Genomic DNA, 26,029 nt, shown 5'->3' on the forward strand with positions numbered 1-26,029 from the left:
ATGGAATTATCCATTTTAAGAATAATAGGAGTGAAAACAGGCCTCTGAATTTGTAGTGAAATGATTACTTCCTGCCTGTCGAGGTGCTGATTTCTCTGTGTGCCTAACCATGCAACGCACGAAGTCCCCAGACCTCTGAGCTATCAGACAAGTGATATTTGTGTCTCCTGGGGTTCTCCCAGGGCGACCCCACATGGGGACCTCCTGACTCTGTTTATTCTTAGAGTGAGCAATTGCATACAAATGGAAAATATTATGACATAGGCCACCAAAACAGAATACAGAGACAAGAAGGAGATATTTCTATGAAAATAAAATATTAACTCTACTCTAAATCCACTCTGGATTTTCCAAAATGGAAAACTATTCCTGGAAAGAAGCAGGGTTAGTCGGTTTAGTTTCATTTTCACATTTACCACCACAAACTCAAGCCTCTATTAAGGACCATAATGCACCCAAGACACAAAGACTGTTGCTGTGAGACAAACGTAATGTTTTCTCACTTGCCATTTAATATGTTTTTGATTTACCAGACAGTTTTCTTCTCTATGTCTATGCAAAAAAGGCAAAACCAGCTGCGGATTGTTTCCACGCGGTCACGGAACCTGGGTAAAGTGGAACAAAACCCTAGCAACTGAAACCAGGTAGAAAAAAAGTTCTATTCATTTTTTTTTTCATTTCCAACTCTTTGATAAGAAAACCCACCAATTTATGCATAAAATAAAACGGTAAATTAGGCTTATTTGGAGAAATAAATTGTAGAAACTATTCATCCATTAGATTTTTTTTTAACCGTCTTTTGCCACTTGATGAAGCAAAAATAAAACTTCATTCAGCTGGCAGATCGTCCGGGCAACAAAATTCTTCTGCCTTTCCTTGTGAGATGATGGCTTTGAATGTTGCGTTTTCATTTTTAAAACCAAAAATCCTTTGAATGTTGTTTTTTACTTTTGAAACGAAAAATCCAAATATCTATTGTGAATTTATGTCTAACAAACAGCTACACTAGCTGGTCTTTCCAAGACGGCATACTTTTTCTGGTTAAAATTATTCCCTTGCTAATATTATTCCCCCTGGCTGCTCTCTTAGCCCATATCCATAGGCACTATTTACTGAGTGCCTGTTGTGTACCAGATGTTTTGTATGTATTATTTCATTTGATCTTGCCAACAATTCCATAAAGCAGGAGTTTCAATCCTGCTTTGAAGGTAAGGCTCAGCCTCAGAGAGCATCATTCATGAAGAGGCACCCAAGAGAGGCTGGAGTCAGAACCTGGCTTTGCCTCTTTCTCGCTGTATGACCGTAGCCAAATTATTCAACCTCTCTGTGCCCCAGTTTCCAATCTGTAAAATGGGGAAAATGATACAGAACCACAATCCCTTAGACGTAATTCTGAGGTCTGCGGGACATGCTTATACAAAAATGTTTTCGTGTTTATCTGAAACTCAAATTTAACTGAGCATCCTGTATTTTCTTTTGCTAAATCCAGCAACTGTAGCTTGGCACCAACACTAGTTTGGCAAAAAAAAGATTGAACTGTGTTGGCATGAGGTTATTATAATGTTAATTGCCCCATACAGTGACGGTCTGATCTGGGCGGCCAGCAAACAATGGCTCCGAGCCATGTGCTGGGTATATTTGAGAGACAGAAAGAAAACCACTGGGGATGGAACAGAAAGATGGGGGTTGGGGTGGGAAAGGTACAGGAGATAAAGTCAGAGAGGTGAACAGAAGCCAGATCACGTGCTAACAGGCTAACAGTGCCATGCCAACAATGCTAAGTGGTATATCCAAGATCACACGTCATGTAAGCAGCAAAGCCAGGATTCAACCCTGGCTCAGTTCTATCAACACATTGGCCAGTCTCTCAACAAACACTGTGGGGCAAAAGTTATCTCTAGGACATCATTATAAAGACGTCTTCAGGCTCTGGAGCTAATGAAAAGATTAATGAATATGGCAGCCACTTAATTCCTACATTGACTTTGGTACTGGGAAGGGGTGCAACTTTGATAGATTTTAGTTCAACGTGATAACGTTGATGAGCATGTCAGAACCCTTGGTGGGTTTCTCTGTAACAGGGAAACTTCTCAGTGAAAAACCAAGATTTTAGAGTGAGACGAGAAATGATATATTTTGTAAGTATAGTGTAAGTAAATATAACACAATAATGACAAAATAATTTAAGACTGTACATCATTTTATCCCTAATCTGATACACTGCTTACTACACACATCACCTTTTTTTATGTCTAAGATTTCATTTACATGGAGTTAGAATCGATGGAAGGTGGTTATCTGGTCAACCTCCTCTGTCCTCTGACCTGAACTTTCTGCTTCTGCCAATGGAAGTCCACAAACATTTCTTGAGCTTCTACCCTGCATCAGGCACAGGGCTGGCCACTAGAGTCCTAGAAGTAGATAAGATGCTCTCTTGAATTCACCAGGCTTATAGTAACTACAATTTGTTTTATTCCTAGGATGCCAAACAGGTGATATTTCACTGCCCCAAAAACTTGTGATTTTTGTCCCAATTTTAATAACACCAACATTTATCACATTCTTACTATGTGCTAGGCACTGTGCTAAGCTTTTATGTAGATTGCCTTGCCTAATCCTTAAAAGGCCTAAAATTTAGCATTATCCCCATTTTTCAGACGGGGAAACTGAGGTGTTGGAGATTATCTTATTCAAGACCCAGAGCTTGTAAACAACGGACCTGGGCAGCAAACCTCAGCAAGTCTGACTCCAAAGTCAGCCCTCTTAACCATTGTGCCGTGATAAAATTTCTATTAGAAATTCGTGTGTCCAGTCCAATGCCGATAGCCAATCTCCCTTCCCCTTTAGCTTATATGGTCTTTTGCACAGTGGGGCTGCCACAAGCCTTTCCTGTGTCTCTCCCCAGAGAGCTAATTCAGGCTTTGCTGTTGAACCAATGAAGCACAGAGAATCCACATGCACTGAATTCTCCGTGTTGGCTCTGCACCTACCTGCTCCTCAGCCCCCAGGATTTGCCCAGCATGGCTATGTTCACTGGCCCTTTCCACACTGTCACCGCTGAAGGGTTAGGAAATAGAGAACACACCCAAAAGCCTGTCAGATTCTTCTGCACTGTTGCACACGCCCTGATGACGAGCAAAGTCCTCTATCATTTGCTCAGGATCTTTGAATTTAGATGCTGGGTCAAGAAAGAATGACACCTTTGTAGAAAGCTGTTCTTCAAGAGAAATGATATTTTTTAGCATCTTCCCCAGGCCTGCAACATAAGAGGCAGGTATTGTCCTGGTGATAAATGATAGTTCCTCCAGAAAACAATTACAACACTGTGGGTCATAAGCTGAGGCTTCTCCAGCATTCCTCTGCTTGTGGATAGGGTAGGAATCTGGCCACAAAATCAGAGGTACCTGCAAAACCAACTCTCTTTCCTATAACTCAACTTTTTATTTTAAATTCCCATTCATCTCTGTTAATAGGAAATCATGTCTCAGTCATTCTTGGAGCTTCCTAGCCATCCTTTCTTTGAATCAGCAGTTGGTAAAATGGGATACTGCCCCTACCGGGTTTTCCAGAAATTCTTTTTGGAAGTCAGTAGTCACAAAGATTGAGATGTGACATTGATATTTAGTGGTCAGAGGCTAGAAATGCCCACTATTCTGTGATGCACAAGATAGTCCTGCACCATGAAGACTTGTCTGGGTTCCTGCCTTTTGAATGTCCAATAGACATTCATGTTGGTGAAGCACCAGTCCCTAATTCTCTGAGCCTAGACCTTAAGTCTATTTGACATGCACACACAAAGTAGTCTTCACACAGTTGTAATACGCACTGAATTTTACAAGAATGTAACTACCATATAGATTGAAGAAAGACTGTACTTTCTCCTAACCGTAACAAGAATTGTTCCATATATCAGAAAATCATATTGTAAAGGAAATACCATGAATGGCATTCAATTCCTTGATGTGCAGTCATGCGCCACATAATGACATTTCAGCCAGTGGTGGACATCATATACAGTGGTGGTCCCATAAGATTAGTACCATAAAGCCTAGGTGTGTAGTAGGCTATACCACCTAGGTTTGTTTAAGAACACTCTATCATGTTTTCACAACGACAAAATTGTCTAATGGCGTGTTTCTCAGAACACATCCCCGTCATTACGGGACACATGACTGCAACACTCAAGTCTCAATGTGTATTTGTGGTTGTTGAGTTCAGTGTTTCTGTGCATAAAGGCAAATGTCTGTTGCTTTATCGTGTTCTTGTGTACCAAGCCTGAGTATTTAAATGTTGACATACATATTTTATTATAAATATTGTCCTCCTATTTGGTCTTTAGAAAATTATGATTGTAGATAAAGGATTTGTGGTTTTAAAGGGAGTGTTTAGCAGACTCTGTCAATGCCATACTGGGAATATCCCAGAGCATTCCTCTCCACACATAGAAAGATGTCCTCTGCCATCGTTTGCCACCCTCAGCCTCAGCGTGTTTCTGTGTCCTAGAAGCAGCCCTTGCCCAATGACACGTAGCGATTGGTGGACAATACCCTCTAGGTGAGATAACCCTGAGGCTTCTTCTGCACGTCTCCCAGAGGTCCCCACTGGGAATAAGCCTCCGCTGCTCGTGGTGGTAACTCACCTGACCATGCATCCTAACTTGGCTCCTCGCCCTTCCCTGTCTCACTCCACCATCCCTCCAGCAGCGCTTCCTGGGATCATCTCCACGTACACTACTTAAACTCATGCTGTCGTCTCAGAGCCAACTTCTGGTGAGCGCAACCTAAGATAGGCTGTTCCAAAGCATTTGTTTGAGAAAAGGGACATTGCGAGTGATAGTGTTGAGAGTCACTGCTCCAGGCTCTGGCAAGGATTGGAGCATTGTGCAGTGCCAGGGAGTGCATCATTGGGGTATTGATTATCCCTCCTCATGTGGCTCCTTCAGGCCTGAGATTCTCTCTCGACTCTGGACTAATCTTGAGATACAGTCGATTCTCCAACATTGAAGAACCCAGCCCTATAAGCAGTATCTGGCTTCCAGGGGTTGCCGCATCAGACCTATACACATAAAGCAGACAACACGGAAGAGCAAAGCTGTCCAGACATGCAGATAGAAACATTTATTGTTTCCCACTTTTAATGAAACATTCATCCTTTCATTCTACAAACATTCATTGAGCATCTACTCTATGTCAGACGCTGGACATACAGTGATGAACAAAACAGACAAAATCATTTCCCTTATCAAGTTGGGAGAGGCTGATAATAAACAAGTACATACGTATGGATTTTTTTATTATTTTATTTATTTATTATTTTATGGATTTATTTATTATTTTATTAAATGGTAATAATACTATAGAGAAAAATAAAGCAGGAAAGGAAAAAAAGGTGGCTAGAGGTAAATTTGTTGATTATTTTAAAAGGCAGGTCAGAGGAGACCTCTCTTAAGAGGGCCAAATGGCAACAGACACTTAGCCTTAACCTCCAGGGTTTGGTCCCTTGCTAAAGGAGCGGTGGGCACGGCGGAGAGGTGGGGAGGGTCCAGCCTGCAGAGAAGTGCTTCTGCTCAGCTGCAGCAAATAGCGCCATGTGGAAAGGCAAAGCCCAGAGTTGCCAGATCTTCTAATTTTCCAAGGGAAACCTAGGGATTTGTCACCTCCCTAGAGGGCTGCCAGCAAACAGGACAAAGTTCTTGGCATACTTCGGATGTTCAAACTTTCCTTTTTCCATAATATTTTTAAAACAAATGCCGGGAAGTCATGCTGGTGGCCTGTCTTTTACATCCTGCCTCTACCTCCCCTGAGTGATTATTTCCTGCCTGAAGGAGAGAAAGGGAAGAGGGGAGGGGAATGCAGAGAAAAAACATATCATAAATTAGTATTATCTAGCCCCACTTGTTTTCTCTTCCTTTCAACACACCCAGAATGTTGGAAGCATTGCCTTACAAAGTCAGTAGTTGACAGGAAAGGATGTGATGTTTTCTTTCTTCAAACGCTTCAGAATGGCATGTTGCTAGAGATCCCAATGGGAAAGCCCCAAATAGGAAAGCCATATTGGCTCATGGAGCTTTGGGCCTTGGCATAGGGGCACTGCCTTGGCAGAGCTGTGCCGACATGTAGAGGATGCAATTGCCAACCCCAGTGGAACTTCCAGCGGGAGTTTTACGACCCTCTTTCATCCAAGCTGCTATTTGGGCTGAGGCCTGATTACTTCTAATGACTCCGTTTCTACAGCGATGGCCAAGTCCTCTGTCATCCTGCCGTGGCCTGGAACGGCTCAGGTTTTAGGGGAGAGATGCTCCTTGTAAAGCATGGAAGTGCTGACGGCCGCTCTCCAGGATGCTGGCTCCATGTACCAGGAGGCAGAGCAGCCAAGAGCAACGATGCGAGCATGCAGAAGCCATCCTGGAGACAGGGGGGTAATTAGTTTGCCCATTACTAAGGATGCCCCAACTCTTCACCAGTCAAGAAAATCTTTGTCCTTGAATGTTTATGTATTTCTCTGGCTCCTGAAGAAGCCAAGACCTGAGAATGAAGGGAGCTTTTGTCATGAAGAATAATGGTTGGGCAAAAATGATTGGCCTGTTTTCTGGTTCCAAAACATTCTCCTAAGTGGCCACTTGGCTCTTAACCATAGGCTCCTGGCGTGTTTCATGCACATGTAACAGAGGTGTTGTCGACAGCTATCCCTGGTTGGGTGTCTCTAGCTGGGTCATTCAGTGTGCACTCCTAAAGTACGTACACCAGGGTTTCTACACTACCGCTTCACTAGATCGCCACTCCACCCCCTTTTGGGGAGCTCACAGTGTCTGGGGCTTTGCAAGTGGGATTCCTACATAGAGTAAGTCAAATGGAAACTGGGCAATGTCTTAGGACATGGATGAATGCCACTTTGTCCAGGAGCTGACCAGCTAGCTGCTGGATTCTGACAAAACGAAGGTGTGGTCCCCCACCGCAAGTGACAAACAATGGTCAGTGATGTGAATACAGGGTGGCTTGCTGACAATGTCTCCACAGCCTCATGGCTTCTGGGCTTTCACCCAATGCGCTTCTCTGCTGTTCTCTGTCAAAGGCACCCATCCAACTCCTCCAAGCATCGATGGGTCTCTCTTCTTGAAAAGCCCTCCAGCTCAGCAATCAGGGCCCCCCCCCCCCCCGGGAACACCCTTCCCTCTCCACCAACTCAAATCCCTTTTCAGTCTGATGACACAAGGATATTTTCTTCTGCTGTCTTCTCCTTTTGCCAGAGAACAGAGCTCCCTCTTGCCGCCACCACAAAAGCCTGACTTCCTCTTTGTTCTCTCAACAAGTCTAAATCTTAAAGATCCTTTAGGACCAAAGCCAGAGTCAACCAAAATTTAGTTTCCCTTTCCTCAAAGGCAAGGAGGGCTTAGCATTCAAATCTTCTGATGTAACAAAGAAAGGGAAGAGGGAATACAAACTGCCAAGTCTCTACTCCAGAGAATCTGAATGCCTATATTCTGCCTCACCTAGAGAGGAGATTTATTTGGTCCATTCTCCTGAAGTGTCATTTCAGAGTAAGTGACAAGGGGCAAAAGGATTACTGTCTACTGCGGAGGCAAAGTTTCTTGGACCCCTCTATCAGCGCCAAGAGTCAAGTGGCCAGGCCCGCGGTCCACAGTTTCACTGAGAATTTTTCTGTAGAGTTGATACGTTGTTGTCTTTCTGTGTGTCCGTGTGTCTGTCACTAAAATGAGGTAGTGGGAAGGAATTTAGCCTATTTAAGGAAATATATCCTCTAAAAATAATTTTGGCCTTTTTTGTGTGCAAAAACATGAGTTGATTCCAAACATGATAATAAACGTTTCGGTGTTGAATTCCAATTGCCTGGGATGTGACGCCAGCTCCCCCTCTCACTGCCTCTGTGGAAAAGGGCTCAACCTCTGCTGGTCAGTTTTCTTCTCCTGAATGCAGGTGGCAATAGGCTTTCTGTCACAGAGCTGTCATAAATGTTAGATGAGAGAAGCTATGTCAAGGGCATGGCGAACAGGAGGGACCTCTTACATAATAGATGTGGCTATTGTCGTTATTATTAAGTTGATAGACCAGACACTGTTCCATATTTTTTTCCCTTTGGCCAATAGCTTATGGTCTAGAAAGCAACAGAACCACATGTCTTTTCAAATATTAATAACCATAGATATCAACATTCGGTTCTTACTCTATGCCAGGTAATTTGCACCTATTATCTCATTCAGTCCTGGCAACAATTCCATGAGGTGCCACCATTGGTAGCTCAGCTTGGCATATGAAGGACCTGGGCCACACAATTGGGTCAGGGACTTACAGCTTTAAGTTTCGGCACCCGGGCTCCAAACCTCGCTCTGACCCCATAGCCCATACCCTCAACTAGCACTTCAGAATGCCTCACTCTTCAAATGCCAGACAGTTCAGGCATTTACTAATTCTGCAAGAACTTTCTTCTACTTAACCCAGTTAGTCTGGCTTTCTGTGTGCCTACGTTAGCCGGCAGTCCTGAGATGGCAAGCACTGATCGGGGTGAAGTAGTTTTTCTTCTTTTTTTTGACAAACCAACAACTAGAAACGAAAAACAAAGACAAACCTGTGTATTTTTATTGTTTCATGAGCTTCAGATATTAAAAAACAATGACCACTGATGCAGGAAAGCAATTTCTGCACACTTCTTTAGAGCGATGTCGTACCGATTTTACGGTTTGGACACACACACTGGTTTGCCCCCTGCCCTAGGACAAAGGGTCGTTAACAGCAGCTTGTGGAAGGTCCTAAAAGGATTGCTGTCCAACGATTTGTTTGGTTATCATTTTTTTGGTTTACCTATTTTTCATTGGAGGCAGGGTTTCTTTTAGAGGACGTTGAGTCATTAAAGGCTACAAAATCTTCACACAAAATCGTTACCATTAAGCCAAACCAAAATACCAGCAGATATAAAGCTACCTGGTGGGGGGCCAGCCCGGTGACGCAGTGGTCAAGTTCACGCTCTCTGTTCCAGAGGCCCAGGGTTCGCCAGCTTAGATCCTGGGCACGATCCTATGCACCACTTATCAAGCCATGTTGTGGAAGGAATCCCACATATAAAGTAGAGGAAGGTGGGCATAGATGTTAGCTCAGGGCCACTCTTCCTCAGCAAAAAAAAAAAAAAAAAAGGAGGATTGTCAACAGATGTTAGCTCAGGGCTAACCTTCCTCAAAAAGAAAAAAAAGATTAAAAAAATTAAAAAAATAAATAAAAAATAAAATTACCTCGTGGTAATTTTATATATAAAATCCTATGGTAATTTTTATCACCATGGTATTATCCAAAAGTCAAGCCACAAACTGCTAACAATATAAGATAACGTTTTCACTTCTCATGAGGAAAATGAGGGGAAATAAAGATGATGTTGGGGGGTTTTCAAGGGAAACTTAATTGATATAGAGTATTACATATTATTTGATCCAGTTCAATAAAGTTTACTAAGTATATTCTATATGCCAAGCACAATTCTAGGCATGATGAAAATAGAATCCTTGTTCCCATATAGTTTTTATTATAGTGCAGACAAATAATATGTAAATAGAGATGGACAATGGAGGTGGTGATAAGTGTCCAAAGAAAAGCATGCATAGGAGCCGGCGTGGTGGCGTAGTGGTTAAGTTCAAAGCTCTGCTCTGGCAGCCTGGGGTTCATGGGTTCAGACCCAAGATGCAGACCCAGTGCTGCTTGTCAAGCTGGGCTGTGGCAGCATCCCACATAAAAAATAGAGGAACATGGGCCTAGATGTTAGCTCAGGGCCAATCTTCCTCAAGCAAAAAGAGGAAGATTGACAACAGATGTTAGCTCAGGGCCAATCTTCCTCACACACACACACACATACACAGGCACACAAAATAATAATAATAATAATAATAAAAAGAGAAAAGCATGCATGGGGCATGGAGAATGCAGTAGGGTGAGGGAAGATCCGTTGAGGAAGTGACATTTCAGGAAAGACTTGAGTGATTTGAGGAAGTGAGCCTCAAAGATGTCGGGGAAAGGTGTTTCGGAGAAAGGGAACCATAAATGAAAGTCCCCAAGGCGGGAATGACCTTGTGTGTTCAAAGAATGGCACAGAGACCGGTGCAGGGCAGAGCGACCACGGAGGCGAGCAGAAGGAGCGAGGTGAGGTTTGAGAGGATGTCGTGAAAAGCCTGTTTGAACCAACACAATTTTTGTTTTTACTCAGCTTGTGTGTTTCCTGTTTTGTTGGTGATAGAATCACTTTTTTTTTTTTCCAAAAGATTTTATTTTTTTTTCCTTTTTCTCCCCAAAGCCCCCTGGTGCATAGCTGTATGTTCTTCGTTGTGGGTCCTTCCAGTTGTGGCATGTGGGACGCCGCCTCAGCGTGGTTTGATGAACAGTGTCATGTCCGCGCCCAGGATTCGAACCAATGAAACACTGGGCTGCCTGCAGCAGAGCATGCGAACTTAACCACTCGGCCACGGGGCCAGCCCCTAGAATCACTTTTTTTTTTTTTTAAAAAGATTTTATTTTTTCCTTTTTCTCCCCAAAGCCCCCCAGTACATAGTTGTATATTCTTTGTTGTGGGTCCTTCCAGTTGTGGCATGTGGGACGCCGCCTCAGCGTGGTTTGATGAACAGTGTCATGTCCGCGCCCAGGATTCGAACCAACGAAACACTGGGCCGCCTGCCGCGGAGCGCGCGAACTTAACCACTCGGCCACGGGGCCAGCCCCAGAATCACCTTTTTTAATAAAAAGATGGCAAAGGTAGTATTTTTTTTTAACATTCTTTCTCAGCAAAATAAAATGTTGAAAACTCTTTGTCAGTTCCTTGAAGTTTTTTGAAGCTGGTCTGTGAAATCTAGAAATCTGGATGTCTGCTCTCAGAAACATCTTGCGGCATTCTGTGGGTGGAGGTGGCACGGTACAGTAGGAAGCGCGGGTGCCCAGCCCTCCCCTGTCACAGACACGCTGGGTGACACGAGGCAGGGAATTTCTATTTCTGGGTTTCACTTTTCTAGTCTCTAAAACGAGGAGAACAGTTTAAAAGAATCCTGAGTCAAGGCAGGCCTAAAAGGGCGAAGAGGGCAGGCAGGTGCCATAAACGGGGCCAGCAGACCCGGCCTCGAGAAGTGACAGGACGCACAGCTGGACTGGGCAGCTCTTTATAAAGAGGCAGCTCCACTCAGCAACGTGGGCACCACACGGGAAAGAAATCCCAGGGTGACTGTCACCTCCTTGGGTTTTTCAAGAAAAAACAGAAATCACGGTTGTTATGTGAAATCTTCCCATTTGTAAACATTAGCAACTATTTCAGTATTCAAAAAACAACGCTCTCTGAGCCCGCAGAACGCTTTCGTGGGCTGGGTTTGGCTGAAAGATGGTGTCTTGGTTTCCCAGGGCTCCCATAACATATGACCACAAACTGGGTGGCTCCAAACAACAGAAATGAATTCTCTTCCAGGTCTGGAGGCCAGAAGTTTGAAATGAAGGTGTTGGCAGGGCCACGCCCCTTCTGAAGGCTCTCGCGGAAGACCCTTTCCTGTCTCTTCCAGCTTCCAGCATTCCTTAGATTGCAGCTGCCTCACTCCAACTTCTGCCTCCTCCTTCATTCCCGTGGCCTTCTTCTCTTCGTGTCTCTGTGTCTTCTCTGCTTCTGTAAGGACAGCAGTCATGGGATTTAGAGCCCACCTAATCTAATGTGACCTCATCTTAATTTAGTCACATCTGCAAAGACCCTATTTCCAAATAAGGCACCCTCCACAGGTACCACCAGTTAGGACCTGAACATATCTTTCGGGAGGACTCAGTTCAATCCACTACAGATGGGTATGGCCTCTATTACGAATTCTTCGGGATGGAGATTCTGGCCTGGAAATCTGGGAAGCATACAATGATTAAAACCTATTCTGCAAAGTTTAGGATGCCCATCTCTCCAGGAAGAGAACAATAAGTGGAAGAGAGCTGGTATGGGCTGCCAGACTGGTTTGTCTTGGCCCTCACACCAAGAGCAAGTCAGGCACACACTGTTCTTCGGATGAGTGCTGGAAGTTTCCTAGGGCTGTCACACAAAGGACCACACATTGGGTGGCATAACAAAGAAATTTCTTCTCTCACAGTTCTGGAGGCTGGAAGTCTGAAGACAAGCTGTCAGCAGGGACTCACTCCCTTAGAAGGCTCCAGGGAAGGGTCCTCCCTTCGCTCTTCCTAACTTTCTGCTGGCTCCCGGCAATTCTTCATGTTCCTTGGCTCATCGCTGTATCATCACTCAAACTCTGCCTCCTCCTACCCTGTGTGTCTCTATGTCCTCTCCTCTTCTTATAAGGATACCAGTCATTGGATTAGGACCACCCTATCCAATGGTCATGAACTTGGGGGCCACTCTATTCAATCCAGTACAGATTCTACTACCAATAAGGTCCCCTCCATCTTCCTGACTCTGTGACTCTAATTTTTCTAGCTTTCCTTGAGAGTCAGTGCTGGTCAGCCACTTCCTTAAGGAAAGTTTGTATCAACTTCCAAACATCCATACCAAATTAAAGTTCAGCAGCAACTTGAAAATGTCATTAGTGGTAAACTATTTCAGGAGAAAAAAGGCTTTATTTCCTCTGACATTTTTAAACTTGGTTTCTCCTCACTTCTAGACTTCAAGCTCCAGTGGACCCCTCGGAAAAGCTCCCTATAGGAATCACGACAGAGAGCCTTCAGGGCAGAAAACCAGTCCACTTTTTCACTTTCTTCATCCCAGGGAATAAAGAATTTTAAGAAAAGTCCTCCACGCTTTTTCACTCATGTTCCTTTATGGCCTTTTCTAACTACTGTTCTTCTTGAGTTTCCCTTCCATCACATTTCTGATGAGTCTTTTTACTGCTTTGCACGACAAAATACAGCCAACCCTAAAATATGGATGTCTTGTTCTTGTGAGAAAATGGAAAAGTTCACAAGAAAAGAAAATGACATAAGATGAGTGAGTCCATTCTTAGCAAAGGTATTCAAAAGTAAGGAGATTAGATAATGATGCAATTATAGCCCATTTCTATGGTTTTCTATAATTCTGAACATTTGCTGACTTCTTTGACTGGTTTGGTATTTATTCTTATATCATATCAATTTAAAATCACCCTGTATGCTATGTCTAAGACAGATGACAAATTATGAAGAAAATGTGTTCAGTGGGATTTTAAAAGAGGCTATCTGATTTTGACCTGAGATGTTATTATGAAGCCATCGAATCATTTTGGTCTTTTTTATTCTACCATTTGTGTTCCAAGTGTTTTAAATATTTAAATTGCCTTTCTTATTTCCTAATGAGAGTTTACTTGTATCCAGTACATAATAACCAACTAAAAATGGCTTTCCTGTTCTTATACTTTCAACCCAATGGAAACGGGGAAACCAGTTAGAAGGACAAGGTAGTCAACCCAAAGAGAGATGATGATAACTTACAGTAGGTTGGAAGTCACGAGAAACAGCAAGATTCGGGACATATTTTAAGTCTGAGCCAACAGGATTTGCTGGAGGCTTGGCTGATGGTGGAATCTGAGAGAAAGCCATGAGTCAGGGATGTTGCTAAGATTGTGTGAGTGAGATTTTTATAAAGTCAGAGCTGCAGGTGAATAGCACCAGACTTCTGGAACGAGGATCCGGGTGGGTTCAAGTGAAGCCTGGAAAAGATTCTTCCTGGGCCACAGGCTCGTGTTGCAGCAGCAGTTCCCAGTTGGCTTCCCGTTAGAAGGAGACCAGATCACCTTGGACTACATCCCTGTTTCCCAAAGTGTGGTATTTACACTACATATACCAACAGGATTATTTTAAGTTGGAAAAAACCTACTTTTTAACATAGCTTTATTCCAAGTCATAATTCATGAAATTATGGCTTTTATGAGCATATTTTTAAATTATAATTTTCAGGCATTTATTTCACTGAGAATTATATTCATATACATGCACATGTGCACAGGTACACATAGATATGCACACACCAGCCCATCACCCATGATTACACGGATTATGACCTGGGGGTGAGACTAACTTAAAAAAAAAACCTAGTCAATTTTTAAAAGGGGATAATAATAAAATAGGTTCTAGAATATGGCACAAATAGTGAAGGTGGCCCACAAATGATCGCAGTTTGAAAAACACAGAATTATATCAACTCTTATCTGCATGAGTATGAAAATGACAGAAGAATAAAACTCAAATTCATTTCGTGAGAAATTCTTCCGATCCACAGTCTATATACTTCTACAAATCAAGGCGACAAACTAGCATAAAGCAAGGAGATGAAATGACAGGATCTGAGGGGTGATATGAGTGGTACTTATTCCCCAAATGAAATAATGACTTACTAAAGGAAAGTTGAGTGAGTAAAAACATTGATAATTGTCCAATAAATCTTCCTAGAACCTCCCATTAGTCATCACTGCACTTCTGTCTCCTTTGAACCTACCAAGGAAGAGAAGCACGAGAAAGCGCACAGACAAGCAATTACTGGAAGCCGTGCACTGGAGCAACAGAACTGCTCGTTTTCCCATCCCAGGAAACCATGGGGTTTTTCCTTCCCATGACATCCAGACCACCAGATAGAATATTAGACAATTGTAAATTGCCATTTGCCTTTGTTAGAACCATTGGGAAACACTGTTGTGCACTGACATCATGTTTCCCGCCCTGGCCCTGGCACCTGGATCAAATCAGGTCATCACCTTACCAAAAGGATTGAACAGTTCTGACCCTTTCTGCCTTTTCCCTCCAAATGAGACATAAACTGTAGTTCTGGCTACTCACCAGCTTTGCCACTTTGTCTTCTTTCGTTCATTTATTCTTTCATTTATTGAGTGCCTCCTATGCCAATACTGATATGATAACAGCAACAAGAACAAACACAATCTTCATAGGCTTGAATCTCATCAACTAGCAGAGGAGAAGATATTCATCAGATAAATACATAAATAATTGGCAATCGAGTTTGGTGTTACTAAGAAGTAGAAAGTGTTGTAAGAGTCTGTGTTAACAAGAGTCTATATTTCCTAGTCTTGGAAGTTAGAGAAGACTGCTCTGAGAAGATGAGGTTTGGAGAGAAGTTAGCCAAATGAGGAAGGGATACAAACACGTACTAAGGCTCCAAGGTGTGAAGGAACTTGATGGATTTGAGGAAGAGAAGAAAGTCACCGGGGCTAATGTGTAGTAAATCGGGGGACCAACTGTTCTGGTTTGCTCCAGACTCAGGGGTTTCCCAGGATGCGGGGCTTGCAGTGCTGAAACTGGGAAAGTCCTGGCAAACCAAGATGAATGGGTCATCCTAATAGTAAGCAATAGAAAGAGTGGTGTTAAATTGGGCTGGAGACATGAGCAGGAACTATGTGTTGAAATGACTGCTGGCTACTGCTGGCAGATCCCACCATCTTCTGGGACCCCTTAGGACCTCGGAATAACGAGGACATTCTGGTGATCTATTGCTGCATAACAAACCTCCTCAAAACTTAGTAGCTTAAAAAAGTAATTTATTGTTACCTCCCACAGTTTAGGAGTTGACCTGACTCAGATAGTGGTTCTCACTTGGGGTCACTCATACGGTTGCAGACAGATGACAGCTGGGGCTACAGTCACCTGAAGTCTTTCCTGGGATGAATATCCAAGCTGGACTTTTCCACTGATGTCTGGCATCTCAGCTGGGATGGTTGGAGCAGCTTGGAACTAGCTTGGCATCTCTTCTATTTCTCTCTCCCTCTCTCTCTCTCCTCCCTCTCTCTCCAGCCTCCCTATGTGGCTAGTTCAGCTTCCTCACAATGTGGAGGTCTCGGGGTGGTAAAACCTCTTATGTGGTACTGACTTTCCCCACACAGACATTCTAAAAGAACCACAGAAGTTGCAAAGTGTCTTATGACCTAGATGGAAGTCACTTTTGTTGTATTCTGTTGGTCAAAGTGAGTCACAGGCCTAGGCTAGATTCAAAAAGAGTGGAAGTAGGAATAACAAAGAATTTGCGACCATCTTTATTCTTCCAGAGATGCCATGGGTCAGTATGCCTCACAGAATCACAGTGCACTTTACTGAAAACATGATGTCCTTGGCCTCATGGAAATAGCCAAGAAGTCATCACAAGTTCAGCTCAAAAGTATATATTTTGACCAAGGCTTGTGGAAGTCAAGGTCTTGTTCTCATAGAGTGACATTTTATAATCCCTTTCAAGAACATTATCATTTCTCTCTTCACACCAGCAAAACATCCCACAGGATGGGACAGAGAAGGAGAAAACCTGTGAATGGGACCTTCATCCCAGTTGAAAGATGAGTGCCTCACATCGTAGTTAGTTGTGCCTTCTTCTTGCAGACTCTTAGCATGTTGGGGAGTCCTACATCCTCGTGTGGCCCTCTAAAGGTTCCCAGGCAAACGGGGCTCTCTCAGTAGCTCGGAAGTAAGACTATTCCTTGGCACTTCCTTGTTTGGTCAGAATCTATCAATTATAGAGGTCAGCAAACCTGTTCTATAAGGGCTAGATAGTAAATGCTATAGGCTTTGCAGCCCTTACCATCTCTGTTGCAACTGCTCAACTGTGTTGTTACAGCTATAGACAATTCATAAATGAGTGGGTTTGGTTGTGTTCTAATCAAACTTTACTTACAAAAACAGGCTACTGGCCATATCCCATGGGCCATAGTTTGCCCATTTCTGGATTTGATGACTACCTCAAATATATTCTCCATTTGTACAAAAATATCCTAAGATGAGAGAAACTCCAGCTTTCTCCAGGTATTCTGTTTCAAAGATAAAAATACTAGGACATAATGCAGAGACCAAAGATGCAATATTAGTGAAGGAAAACTTCCTTCAAAATCTCCCACATCTGAAGCTGGAAGGCCAAAGTAAACTCTTCAAATTGATACTGACCTTTTACTTTTAGGTCCCAACAGGTTTGCCTCCCTGTTAAGACTCTGAACGTTCATGACAAAGTTAAACCCCTGTCCAGTCCTTTTCTCATCCTGGGACTTCAATTAATGCATTTGAGGATTAAACCAGTGTTTTCCAAAATATAAAACGTACACCTCTGTAATAAGTGAGATTTTAGGTAGTGTAATTAATGAATACTTTTTATTTGGATTGCCCATTTATGTATTATAAAATTAATTTTAATATGTATTTTAAAACTCTAACTGCCACATGGAACCTATTACTTCACAGATGCTGCTAAAGACAAGCTAAAGACGGTATTTACATTTTTTAAAAGTGAATTGATGTAAATAAACTTACTAAAGAAAATAATATCAGAGATGATCAAGAATATGGAAAGTTGTGAAGACAGTAAACAAATTATTCTTTCTCGGGAAACACTGGATTCAATGTTTCCTATCTCACTCTGGCTACTCAAATACTGGACTAACGACATGGGGCAGACAGGTACTGTGTGATTTTTTTGTTTATTCTTTAGCTTTGCTTTTTTCCATCTCTCTCACCTAGGACAGTGCTTACCACGTAAAAGGCCTTCAATAAACATAGAATGAGTGAGTAAATTGATTAAGTTGTCATTCAAACTATTAGGTTAATTTTGAGTCTCGGAAAGTAACCTGACACGAACTCAAGGATATAATATTTCCGATGCTCCTAAGCACAGTCAGACATTCTCAGAGCAGAAGAGATGAGCTTGTTTAAAATCAGTCAATTAGAAGTGGACAGCCTCCTGGGACGTCTTTGCCAAGAGAAGCCCAATGGTGCCATAAATCAGGATGTCTAATTGAAGCAATGTTTTAGGAATTAAACAGCAATTAAATCAAACGGGAAAGTTTCTAAGGGACACCTTTGACACCGCGGGGGGAAAAGTCAAAACAACCCCAAGAGTCTACGGGAAAAAATGGCTTTCTTCCAAGGGGCTTGCTGGTTAATAATTATCCAAGACATCTGTGATTAAAATCCTCTTCCTTCTACAGGCTTTATGATCTTGCCATAGATTTCCCTCATGGAAGGTCAGAAGGCAAAGCAGAAAAATCACTGAGGTGTCACAAATGTAGCAAACCGTGGAGAAAGGGCTGGGACAGACAGTGCGCAGCAAAGGCTGCCGAAAACTACTTTTGAGAAACCGGTTACCAAAATGGACGGTATAATCTGTGTCTGCTTACCCAGTGAATGTCATTTAGGTCATTTCAACATCAGTGTCACCAACTTTGAGGGGAGTCTAACTTGTAGGTTGATAAAGAGTGTGTGTGTGTGTGTGTGTGTGTGATGAAAGTTTTATCGAAAACTACGCTAAATTCTTCCATTCTGGTATTTCCAAAAATGTGGGTCTCCTACTACTATCTGCAGTAGAGGTGATTTTAGGTAATATGAGAGGAAAAAAGATTTTCTTTAGCAATTATGTACTATTTTGTATAACTAAATGAGGTGAAGTTTTTTAAAAGTATGTTAATTTTTCTGAAAAGACGATTAGGGAAATAATGGAACATATGGATAGCTCTCAGACATGGTAAAATTCATGAAGCCTGTTTCCCGATGACAGAGGGCTGCAAAGCTCTGTTCTGTCGCAGAGCTGTGACTATTTCTAACATACAATGCAAAAGGAGTCTGCATCCTTTATTTAATAAAATCCGATGAAAATATATGGGGGTAGCTGGTGGGGATGCAGAATTCATTTTTCAATCTTAGATTATCTAGGTTGATTATCCAATTGATTGGTTTGATTATGACATTCTTGAAAAATCAACTTCATTGCCAAGACTTAACTGGAGAAGCAGGTAACCCCTTTCTGCATATTTAAGAGGGATTAATTTGGGGATGGTTCAAGAGAGCAGAGTTGTGTACATCTTTATTTTTAATAATGGTAATAACCATAATATTATTATCATTATATATTATTATATTTATATAGTATACAATAATTTTTATTATATTAGTTTTATTAGGAAATCTTCTCTATCCCAAAAAACTAGGAAACATTTATAATAAAAGAGATACTATAGTGATGAATATGCTGGTCTCACCAATTCAGATTCTATTTCCAGCCCATGACATGCAGAATGTTGTGTGAGTGATGCTAATCCAGGATGCATCACTGAATAGCTACGTGATTTTGTGTGACTCGTTTATCCACTAAGCCTTGGCTGTATCATCTGGAAAATGAGAATAATGATTCCCACCTCCAACTGGTGATTAAATCAGAGAATGCAGATAATGTGTGTAAAATACCAAGCATGAAGCCAGTCCACAGTACATGCTAATTTTTCCTCATTCTTCTTCGGAGAGAATTAGTACATAGCAGACCCTTGATTATCCAAAAGATACGTTGCAAAATCTTTAAGGATACTAGTACCACACAAAATCCTCTCCATCAATCTTTGATTTTCTAGATGGTTTTCTCCTTTCTCTTTACCACCATCACTCACTTTAGCAGTTGGCTTCCATGCGGCAGCAATTTTCACAAATTAACAATGTCTCATACGTTAAGACTTACCTATGTCAGCCAGCTCTTTCTTCTCAGCTGAATTCTCTGCTCTTCTTGGGGACAAGGGAAGCTTGGCTGTTTCCAAAAGCTGCTCAAATACCATGAAAATCAAGACAGGGCTGGCTCACACTGCAGGAGAGGATGGGGCTCTGAGGGGCTTCCCAGGGCTGCAGGGGATGCTCTCCTTTTGACCCTCAAGTTTTCCTGGGGGCATTCTTTCATTCCCTCCCTAGATCTAACCCCACAGGGGAGGGAGTCAAACTTCAGAGCACTCCTCAGAGACCTGCCCCAGCGTCTTTCTCTCCTCTTTCCTGAGATGCTTTCCTTCCCCAAAGCCTGACCTTTCCTTCCACCTCCGGTGCTGGGGTTGGGGATGAGTGAGGACAAAGACTGGCTCAGAAAGTATTTTATCAAATCCATTGTTTATGCTAGGATCTTGGTTCCTCAGTGACGGAACCCCAATGAAATGGGCAACATTCACAGCGGTTAAAAGACCTGGAGAAGGGGGGAAAAAAATCAATGAATCATCACAATGTTATCCCACCATGTGAGCCAACACAACGCAGGGTGCTAAGGTGTGGGTGAGTGTGGGGGGCTTGAGCAGCACAGAAGGCTGTGAGGGGAGGTCGGGTGAGATAAGCAATAGCAGGTTCAGGATAATGCTATTCCAGTTGCTCTTCTTGTGCCCTGTGGCCTTTCTCAGGTACTCCATGGCTCCCTCGAGCCTGCAATTTCCTGTCTGGGTTATATCATTCGGCCCTTCAGAGACTGGGACCACAGACTCACACAAGATTAATAGTAACTGCATATGTGACCCCCAAATCCAAAACTCTCAGGACAGAGACAACCTGCAATGAGGGGAAGGACGAATCCCATGGCTTAGGTTCAAGATAGGCCTCTCCATTTCCCAGTTCTGTGGCCTTGGGCAAGTCACTGCTCCTCTCTTGCCTTCAGTTTCTTTATCTGTAAAATGGGAACTAATCCCTACTTTACAGGGCTTTCGAAAGACCGTCTATGAAAATGCTTTGAATACCACAAAGACTACACAAATGTTAGGCATCATTTTTATTTGTAGCCTGCAGTCAGCCTGAATACCCTAGGATGGACCCTGGAAGTTCTATGGGGTGGATAAATCTATGGCTTTCATAGCTATTTGTTACTTACCGAAAACATGCACTATTTTCATTTCCTCCTAAATTTATGTGTTTGAGCTTGCTGGTTATTTCAATTCTGGAAGTTTACCATGATAAATGATTAGCTGTTCCTTAATATAATGTCAGGAGGGAAGTAAAAAGCCGAGGCTTTCTAAAGAAGCCAGATCTGACTTTTGCAATTTGAAGCTTTCCCAGAGCGCTCCTCAGGACGACATGGGGATCCCGCCCGAGGCCCAGCTCTCCGCCCTTCTGCTCGTTTGGAAACCTGAACCCGTCCGAATGGTGCCCCTGGGAAGGCCCCCGTGACCTCGGCCAAGGGGAGGTGTGAGAGCCAGCCAGATCCCCGAGGAGCTGTGAGGTGGAGGGACTTCTTCCAGAAATACGGGGAAATTTATGTGGGGAGCACACAGTTGGGAGCTGGGAGCTGGCTCTTGCTTACAGACAAATCTCAGGAAGGGACGGAAGGGGGAAGAAAGGAAGACATTCATTACTGCAGGCGAGAGATGTGACCGGGATGGGAACCCCAGAACGAAGGCAGGCAGAAGTGCAGTCCCAAAACTGCTTCAGGAATAAAGCCATTTGCTTCGAGCCACATGCAGACGTATTTACTTAAATCAAATTAAGATTAGAAAACAGCATTTTTAACAATTTTATTTGTTGGTGGAGAGGGCATCCGTATCATATCTTCTTTCTTTATGGCCTCACTTTTACGACATTCCCGAAATCCTGCCGGGGAGTAGTATCTGTGAAATGTGTGTTGAATTTGCCATCTACAGTCCCAACCTCACCACTTCCCAGCTGTGTGACTTCAGCAAGAGACTTGACCTCTCTGGGCCTGTGTTCAATTTGATAAAATGATCGTCATGCCTGTTTCACCTGGTTGCAAGTGAAAATACTCCCTGACCAGAAAATAAAGCAGTGAAGGGCCACATGGTAGCCGCGTTACTGAGCACCCTCAAATCAGTTTTTTAGACATAAACAGAGGATACATCTAAAATTGCAGTTACGTGACATTATATTCTCTCCTATTAAAAAATAAAGGGATCAATCCAGATCTGGTGATACAGGAAAAATATTCCATGTGTAATAGGCATTATGTGGAAACAGGAAGCAGAAAGGCTAGAAGCCTTTCGTAGAAGTAATTTTTATCACGTTGGAATGTCTGATGACCGCCCTAGGATATTTCAGCTTCTCAAAAATAAAGGAAAACTCAGAAGTTAGTATCACACACACACCAGCCAAGGAAATATTTTCACCCCACAAGAAGAAAAAAGGTAAGCTAATGTGCCCTCGCACTGCGCTCCTCAGGGCGGTTCCCATGCTCCCTCGGAGGAGGAAAGCAGATTACAGCCGTACAACGGTGAAGGACATGCTCCATGCTCAGAGCCGTGGGGACACCGGAGACCCCATTCTCCATTCACGGGGCATGGCAAGCCTTTCTCACAGTTCGTTCCTAATATTTTTCTTACCCCCCTGTCACCACAGAGATGTTTTTAAGGTCACTGGCAGACCTTGAGTTTTCATCCAGGGACCCCCAACAGAGTCTTCTCAATTAGGCAATAACTTGTCCGCGAGGAGCTTCGCTCATTCATTCAATCAATGTGATTTACCTCCTCCTCGGCGCTGGGCCAGGTGCGAGGGATGACTAGGAGGAACAAAGCCCATCCCTGCATAAGGCAGGAAGGAGCTCGGAACTTTTGAGATTCTGAAAAGAAAGCTCTGGAGGCCAGAATCTAGGAAGCAAAGCAGAGAGGAAAGCAGGGGCAGTCACACTGGACACCCCCACCCCATGGCAAGGACTTTGGCTCCCAAGAGCCAGCCTCACCTCCATCTTTCAGAGGATATTTCATCCGCTGTCCCCACCAGCCCGTACATGAGCCTGCCTTCTCGCCACTGGAGGAGCTGGACCCACAGTCACGTATTTAGATGAAACCCACGCATCAGGTCTTGGCGTGGCCTGAGACCCTCAATGGCCATGACAAGGCTCTGTATTTATATAACAAGCCCGGCTCAAGTATTTTTAGGCCCACTGTTTAGAAACACACGAGAGCGAGGAAGAAAGAGAATAAATATGGAAATCAAATGTAAAAACTTCTGGCTCTCGCAACCAGCTTCCTGGGGGAATTTTCCTCTGTGTTCTTTCCACTTCTTCCACTCAGCGGAATGACTGCTAGTCATTAAGGAAATCTGTGAGGAGCTCACGGTACAGGAATTGTACACCAAGGCTCCCATCCTCATTTGCATATCCCATTTTTTGATTGGCAGCTGTACATGAAATGCCATATCAGTTGAAAGTATGTTGTGAGCTGGCACTAATGATCCTATGGCTCCAGGGAAACCTGCCATATTGTAATTTGGCTATCAGGCATGAAAGAAATAATTCTAAGTGCCAGGAATGCAAGACTGAATAAATGTTTCAGTGCTGCAGGTTGCCAAGGGTGACACTTCTGATTTAGTATAAACGAATGCCCCGTTGCCTTTGGGGTGCCGGGAGTTTGCATTGTATCTGAGCCGTGTGTATAAAACATTAGTCTAGGAAAATGGCTTCGGTGTAAGATGGGAAACAGAGGCCTTCTCCCAGAAGGCGCTGGAATGTTTACAACCAATCACTGGAGGAAAGGATTTTGCTACCTTCTATAATGACAGGCAAACAGGATTTGCTTTTCCTGAGATGGAGAATAATGGTTATGTTAACTCTGCCTCGCCTCGTCTTTTTTTTTTTTTTTTAATGAAATGCTCTTTTGTAAAGAAAATCACATCTGTTTCTTTTTATATATGAAAGGGATATAAATTCTTTTTTTCCTCACTCTGTGTGAATAGCCCGTTGGTTTTACCTTGGAATTAAATAACCTTTGCTGATGTCATCCGGATTTCAGAGGTCTGGAAGGATGGCTGTCACTTCCTCTCGTTGGCTTCTGACTTCACATGCTTGCCTCTACCTAGAAGGCCTTCAGAAGTGGGAGCAATCACTCTCACTTGAATTTTCATTAAGGCCCCAATGCAAATTCCAGGCATATCTAGCTCCATAGGGCCTCACTTTCTGTTACAAACCCCCGTGCATCCACCATCTGAAATGCAGAAAACAGTTGTCTAAAGAGGAGGGCCTTCCTAGGAGAAACGACAGGCAGTTTGCTCTGGCCCGTGGTCTCAGTTGACCATCTGGGTCCCGGCTTCGGGATCATGTGCAGATCTGTTTTCTTTCCCCTTGATTCTGTGTGGGGATATTCTTCAGGGATGGTTTCTGCCTTTGGACTCCCTTCCTTGGACATCATTAAAGTACAGGTACCTGTTTAGACAGGACAGAACAGCAGTCATAGAAAATGCCATGGTCATTTGGCACTGTAGTCAAAAGCCAGAGCGGGTAAACCATGTCAGGGCTGGGGGCTGTCCAGATCTCTCTCGTTCTCAGGTCTCCAACTGGGAGGAATCCAGCCTGACTCTGGGTCCTCTCTTGTTGGGAACTTCATTAGTGCCACTCGCCTCCAAGCTGGTGGATTTGACAAGAGCAGTAGCAAAAAGCTAAGGCTGTGTTAAAAGATCATTAAGAGTAAAGTCAGGTTTACCCTCTCTATCAGAGCGACGGAGAAAACGCCACACCGGTCCCTGGAACCATTCCAACACTGTCATGTTGCCCTATGTTTAAAACATTTTAAAGACTCAATAATAAGATGACAAATATTTTTTGAGCACCTCCTGTGTGTCAAAAACTATGTTCTGTGCTTGCGATAGAATTCACAGATCCCCTGAGCTAGAGCATCCTGCAATATTTCCATTCAGCAGGGGGAGGGATTTTAAACTGGACGTAGGACATGCTGGAGATGTCATTAATTCAAACTCACATGTTTTATCTTCAGTTTTCACATTGTTATTGCGGGCCACAGGGAGGGGCCTCCTCCGTGTCAACGGAGGTGCTCACAGTTTCTTTGGCCACTCTAAGCTTGGGCCCTGGGGGTGCTCTGGCTGGCTAGGCACATCGGGCATGTTCCCATCATCTCGGAGGGGCGCTCGGTAGTTGTAGGGTGTGGCCTTGTTGACCAGGCTGGAGTACTTGGTGCGGGGGCTGAGGTGGGCAGACTTACAGCGAGGCCCCAGATGGCAAAGGACACAACCAGCACCAGCTCCTTGGCCCAGGCATTCTTGGGGAAGGTGACAGGCCTTGCGGCCATCTTGGTCTCCCAAACTCACATTTCGTATGCCTTCATTTGACACGCAAATTATTGAGCATTCGCTGTGCAGCGGGCTTTCGGGATACAAAAAGAAGTGAGGCAGGGCCCCTCAAGGAACTCCTAGTCCATTGGGAAACGCACGCCAAAACGCTCAAACAAAAAACCCCAATCTACTGTGAGGATACAGGCGTTTACGGGGACTTGGGGCCAACGGTCAAGAGCCTGACAGCTGTGGTCACAAGAGAAGAGGCCAGTTTAGAAATACAGGAAGCAAGTGGCCAAGTTCTTCTCTGTAAATTTCAAACAACAGTGTCGGTTAGATTTAAACTGAGACAGCCTCCACGTGCACCGGCCCTGCGGCAGGGGCTCCAGTTAGGACTTTCACGTGTGTTACCTGGCTTAATTCCTCCAATGCAAATTACTCACGGAGACGAAGATTACAGAGGTTCAATATTCAAACAAAATGAAGTAAACCCTGTGGGCAATTAAGAATGTACTGGAATGCTTGACCTTTTCCCCATTTGTTCTCAGAGATTTCCTAGAGGAAGAAATGTTTGAAGACCCAGACGTCCCCATGTAAAGTCCCCCAGTATTCCTGCCTTCAGTCTAACTCAGTGCTTAAATATTAGCAGGCACAAAAATGGCTAAACACAGCTGACTCTACAAAACCATTCATGCTGTATTTAAGGGGGATTTCAGGGATTTTCCAAGGTAATTTTGTTCGATGCAGTCTTTTCTTTAAGCCCTGACTTAGAGCTCAACTCCTGTGTGATACCGTCTCTACTGCCTGTTGAAACGGCCACGAGAGCCTGGAGGAAACTATCTAACTTCACATTGGGCCTGGAGGAGGGTAATCATGGAAGACTTCATTGAGGAGGTGACTTTCCATACTGGAGAAATTAGGAGAGAGAATTCCAGGCAGGACAAGCAAATGCCAGGAGGTGACAGAGAATGCACGCTTTGGTTGAAATGCTGGAGGTAAAGTAGTGACAGAGATGAAGCTAGCAAGGTAGGCAGTTGGCCATGCTCTGCTGTTTGGACATTATTGGGTTGGGTACCTGCTTTTTGCAAGGTCTCTAGATCTTATCTTTTTCAACTGGGGGGGAGTTGACCCCCAGGGGACGTTTAGAAATGTCTGGAGATATCTTGGTTGTCACAACTGAGAGAAAGGTGCTACCGGTATCAGTGGGTAGAGATCAGGGGTGTTACTAAATATCCAGCAAGGCACAGGACAGGCACCCACGACAAAGAATTATCTGGCCTGAAACGCCGTAGTGCGGAGGCTAGACCGTTTGCTGC

The 26,029-nt window shown here is 43.6% G+C and overlaps 1 protein-coding gene and 1 pseudogene across 6 annotated transcripts in view; one reads left to right on the forward strand and one right to left on the reverse strand.

Annotated features, from left to right (window-relative positions):
- TSHZ2 (teashirt zinc finger homeobox 2) overlaps window positions 1-26,029 on the forward strand; it is a 439,082-nt gene that overhangs the window by 343,642 nt on the left and 69,411 nt on the right. Inside the window, exon 3 of one of the 6 annotated variants that reach the window (XM_070247187.1) lies at window positions 10,291-10,797. The exons of 4 other annotated variants lie outside the window; for them this stretch is intronic. Coding sequence is in view for 1 of the 2 variants with exons in the window: in XM_070247186.1 (XP_070103287.1) it covers window positions 10,291-10,448 (158 nt within the window). In the remaining variant the exon portion in view is untranslated. Of the gene's footprint in view, window positions 1-10,290; window positions 10,798-26,029 lie in introns of those variants that run through there. One more of the 6 variants, XM_070247186.1, reaches the window with a different exon arrangement.
- LOC138920089 (NADH dehydrogenase [ubiquinone] 1 alpha subcomplex subunit 3 pseudogene) lies at window positions 24,425-24,839 on the reverse strand (annotated as a pseudogene).

This window comes from Equus caballus, chromosome 22, assembly GCF_041296265.1.
Source record: "Equus caballus isolate H_3958 breed thoroughbred chromosome 22, TB-T2T, whole genome shotgun sequence".
In the NCBI taxonomy this organism is placed as follows: Eukaryota; Metazoa; Chordata; class Mammalia; order Perissodactyla; family Equidae; genus Equus; species Equus caballus.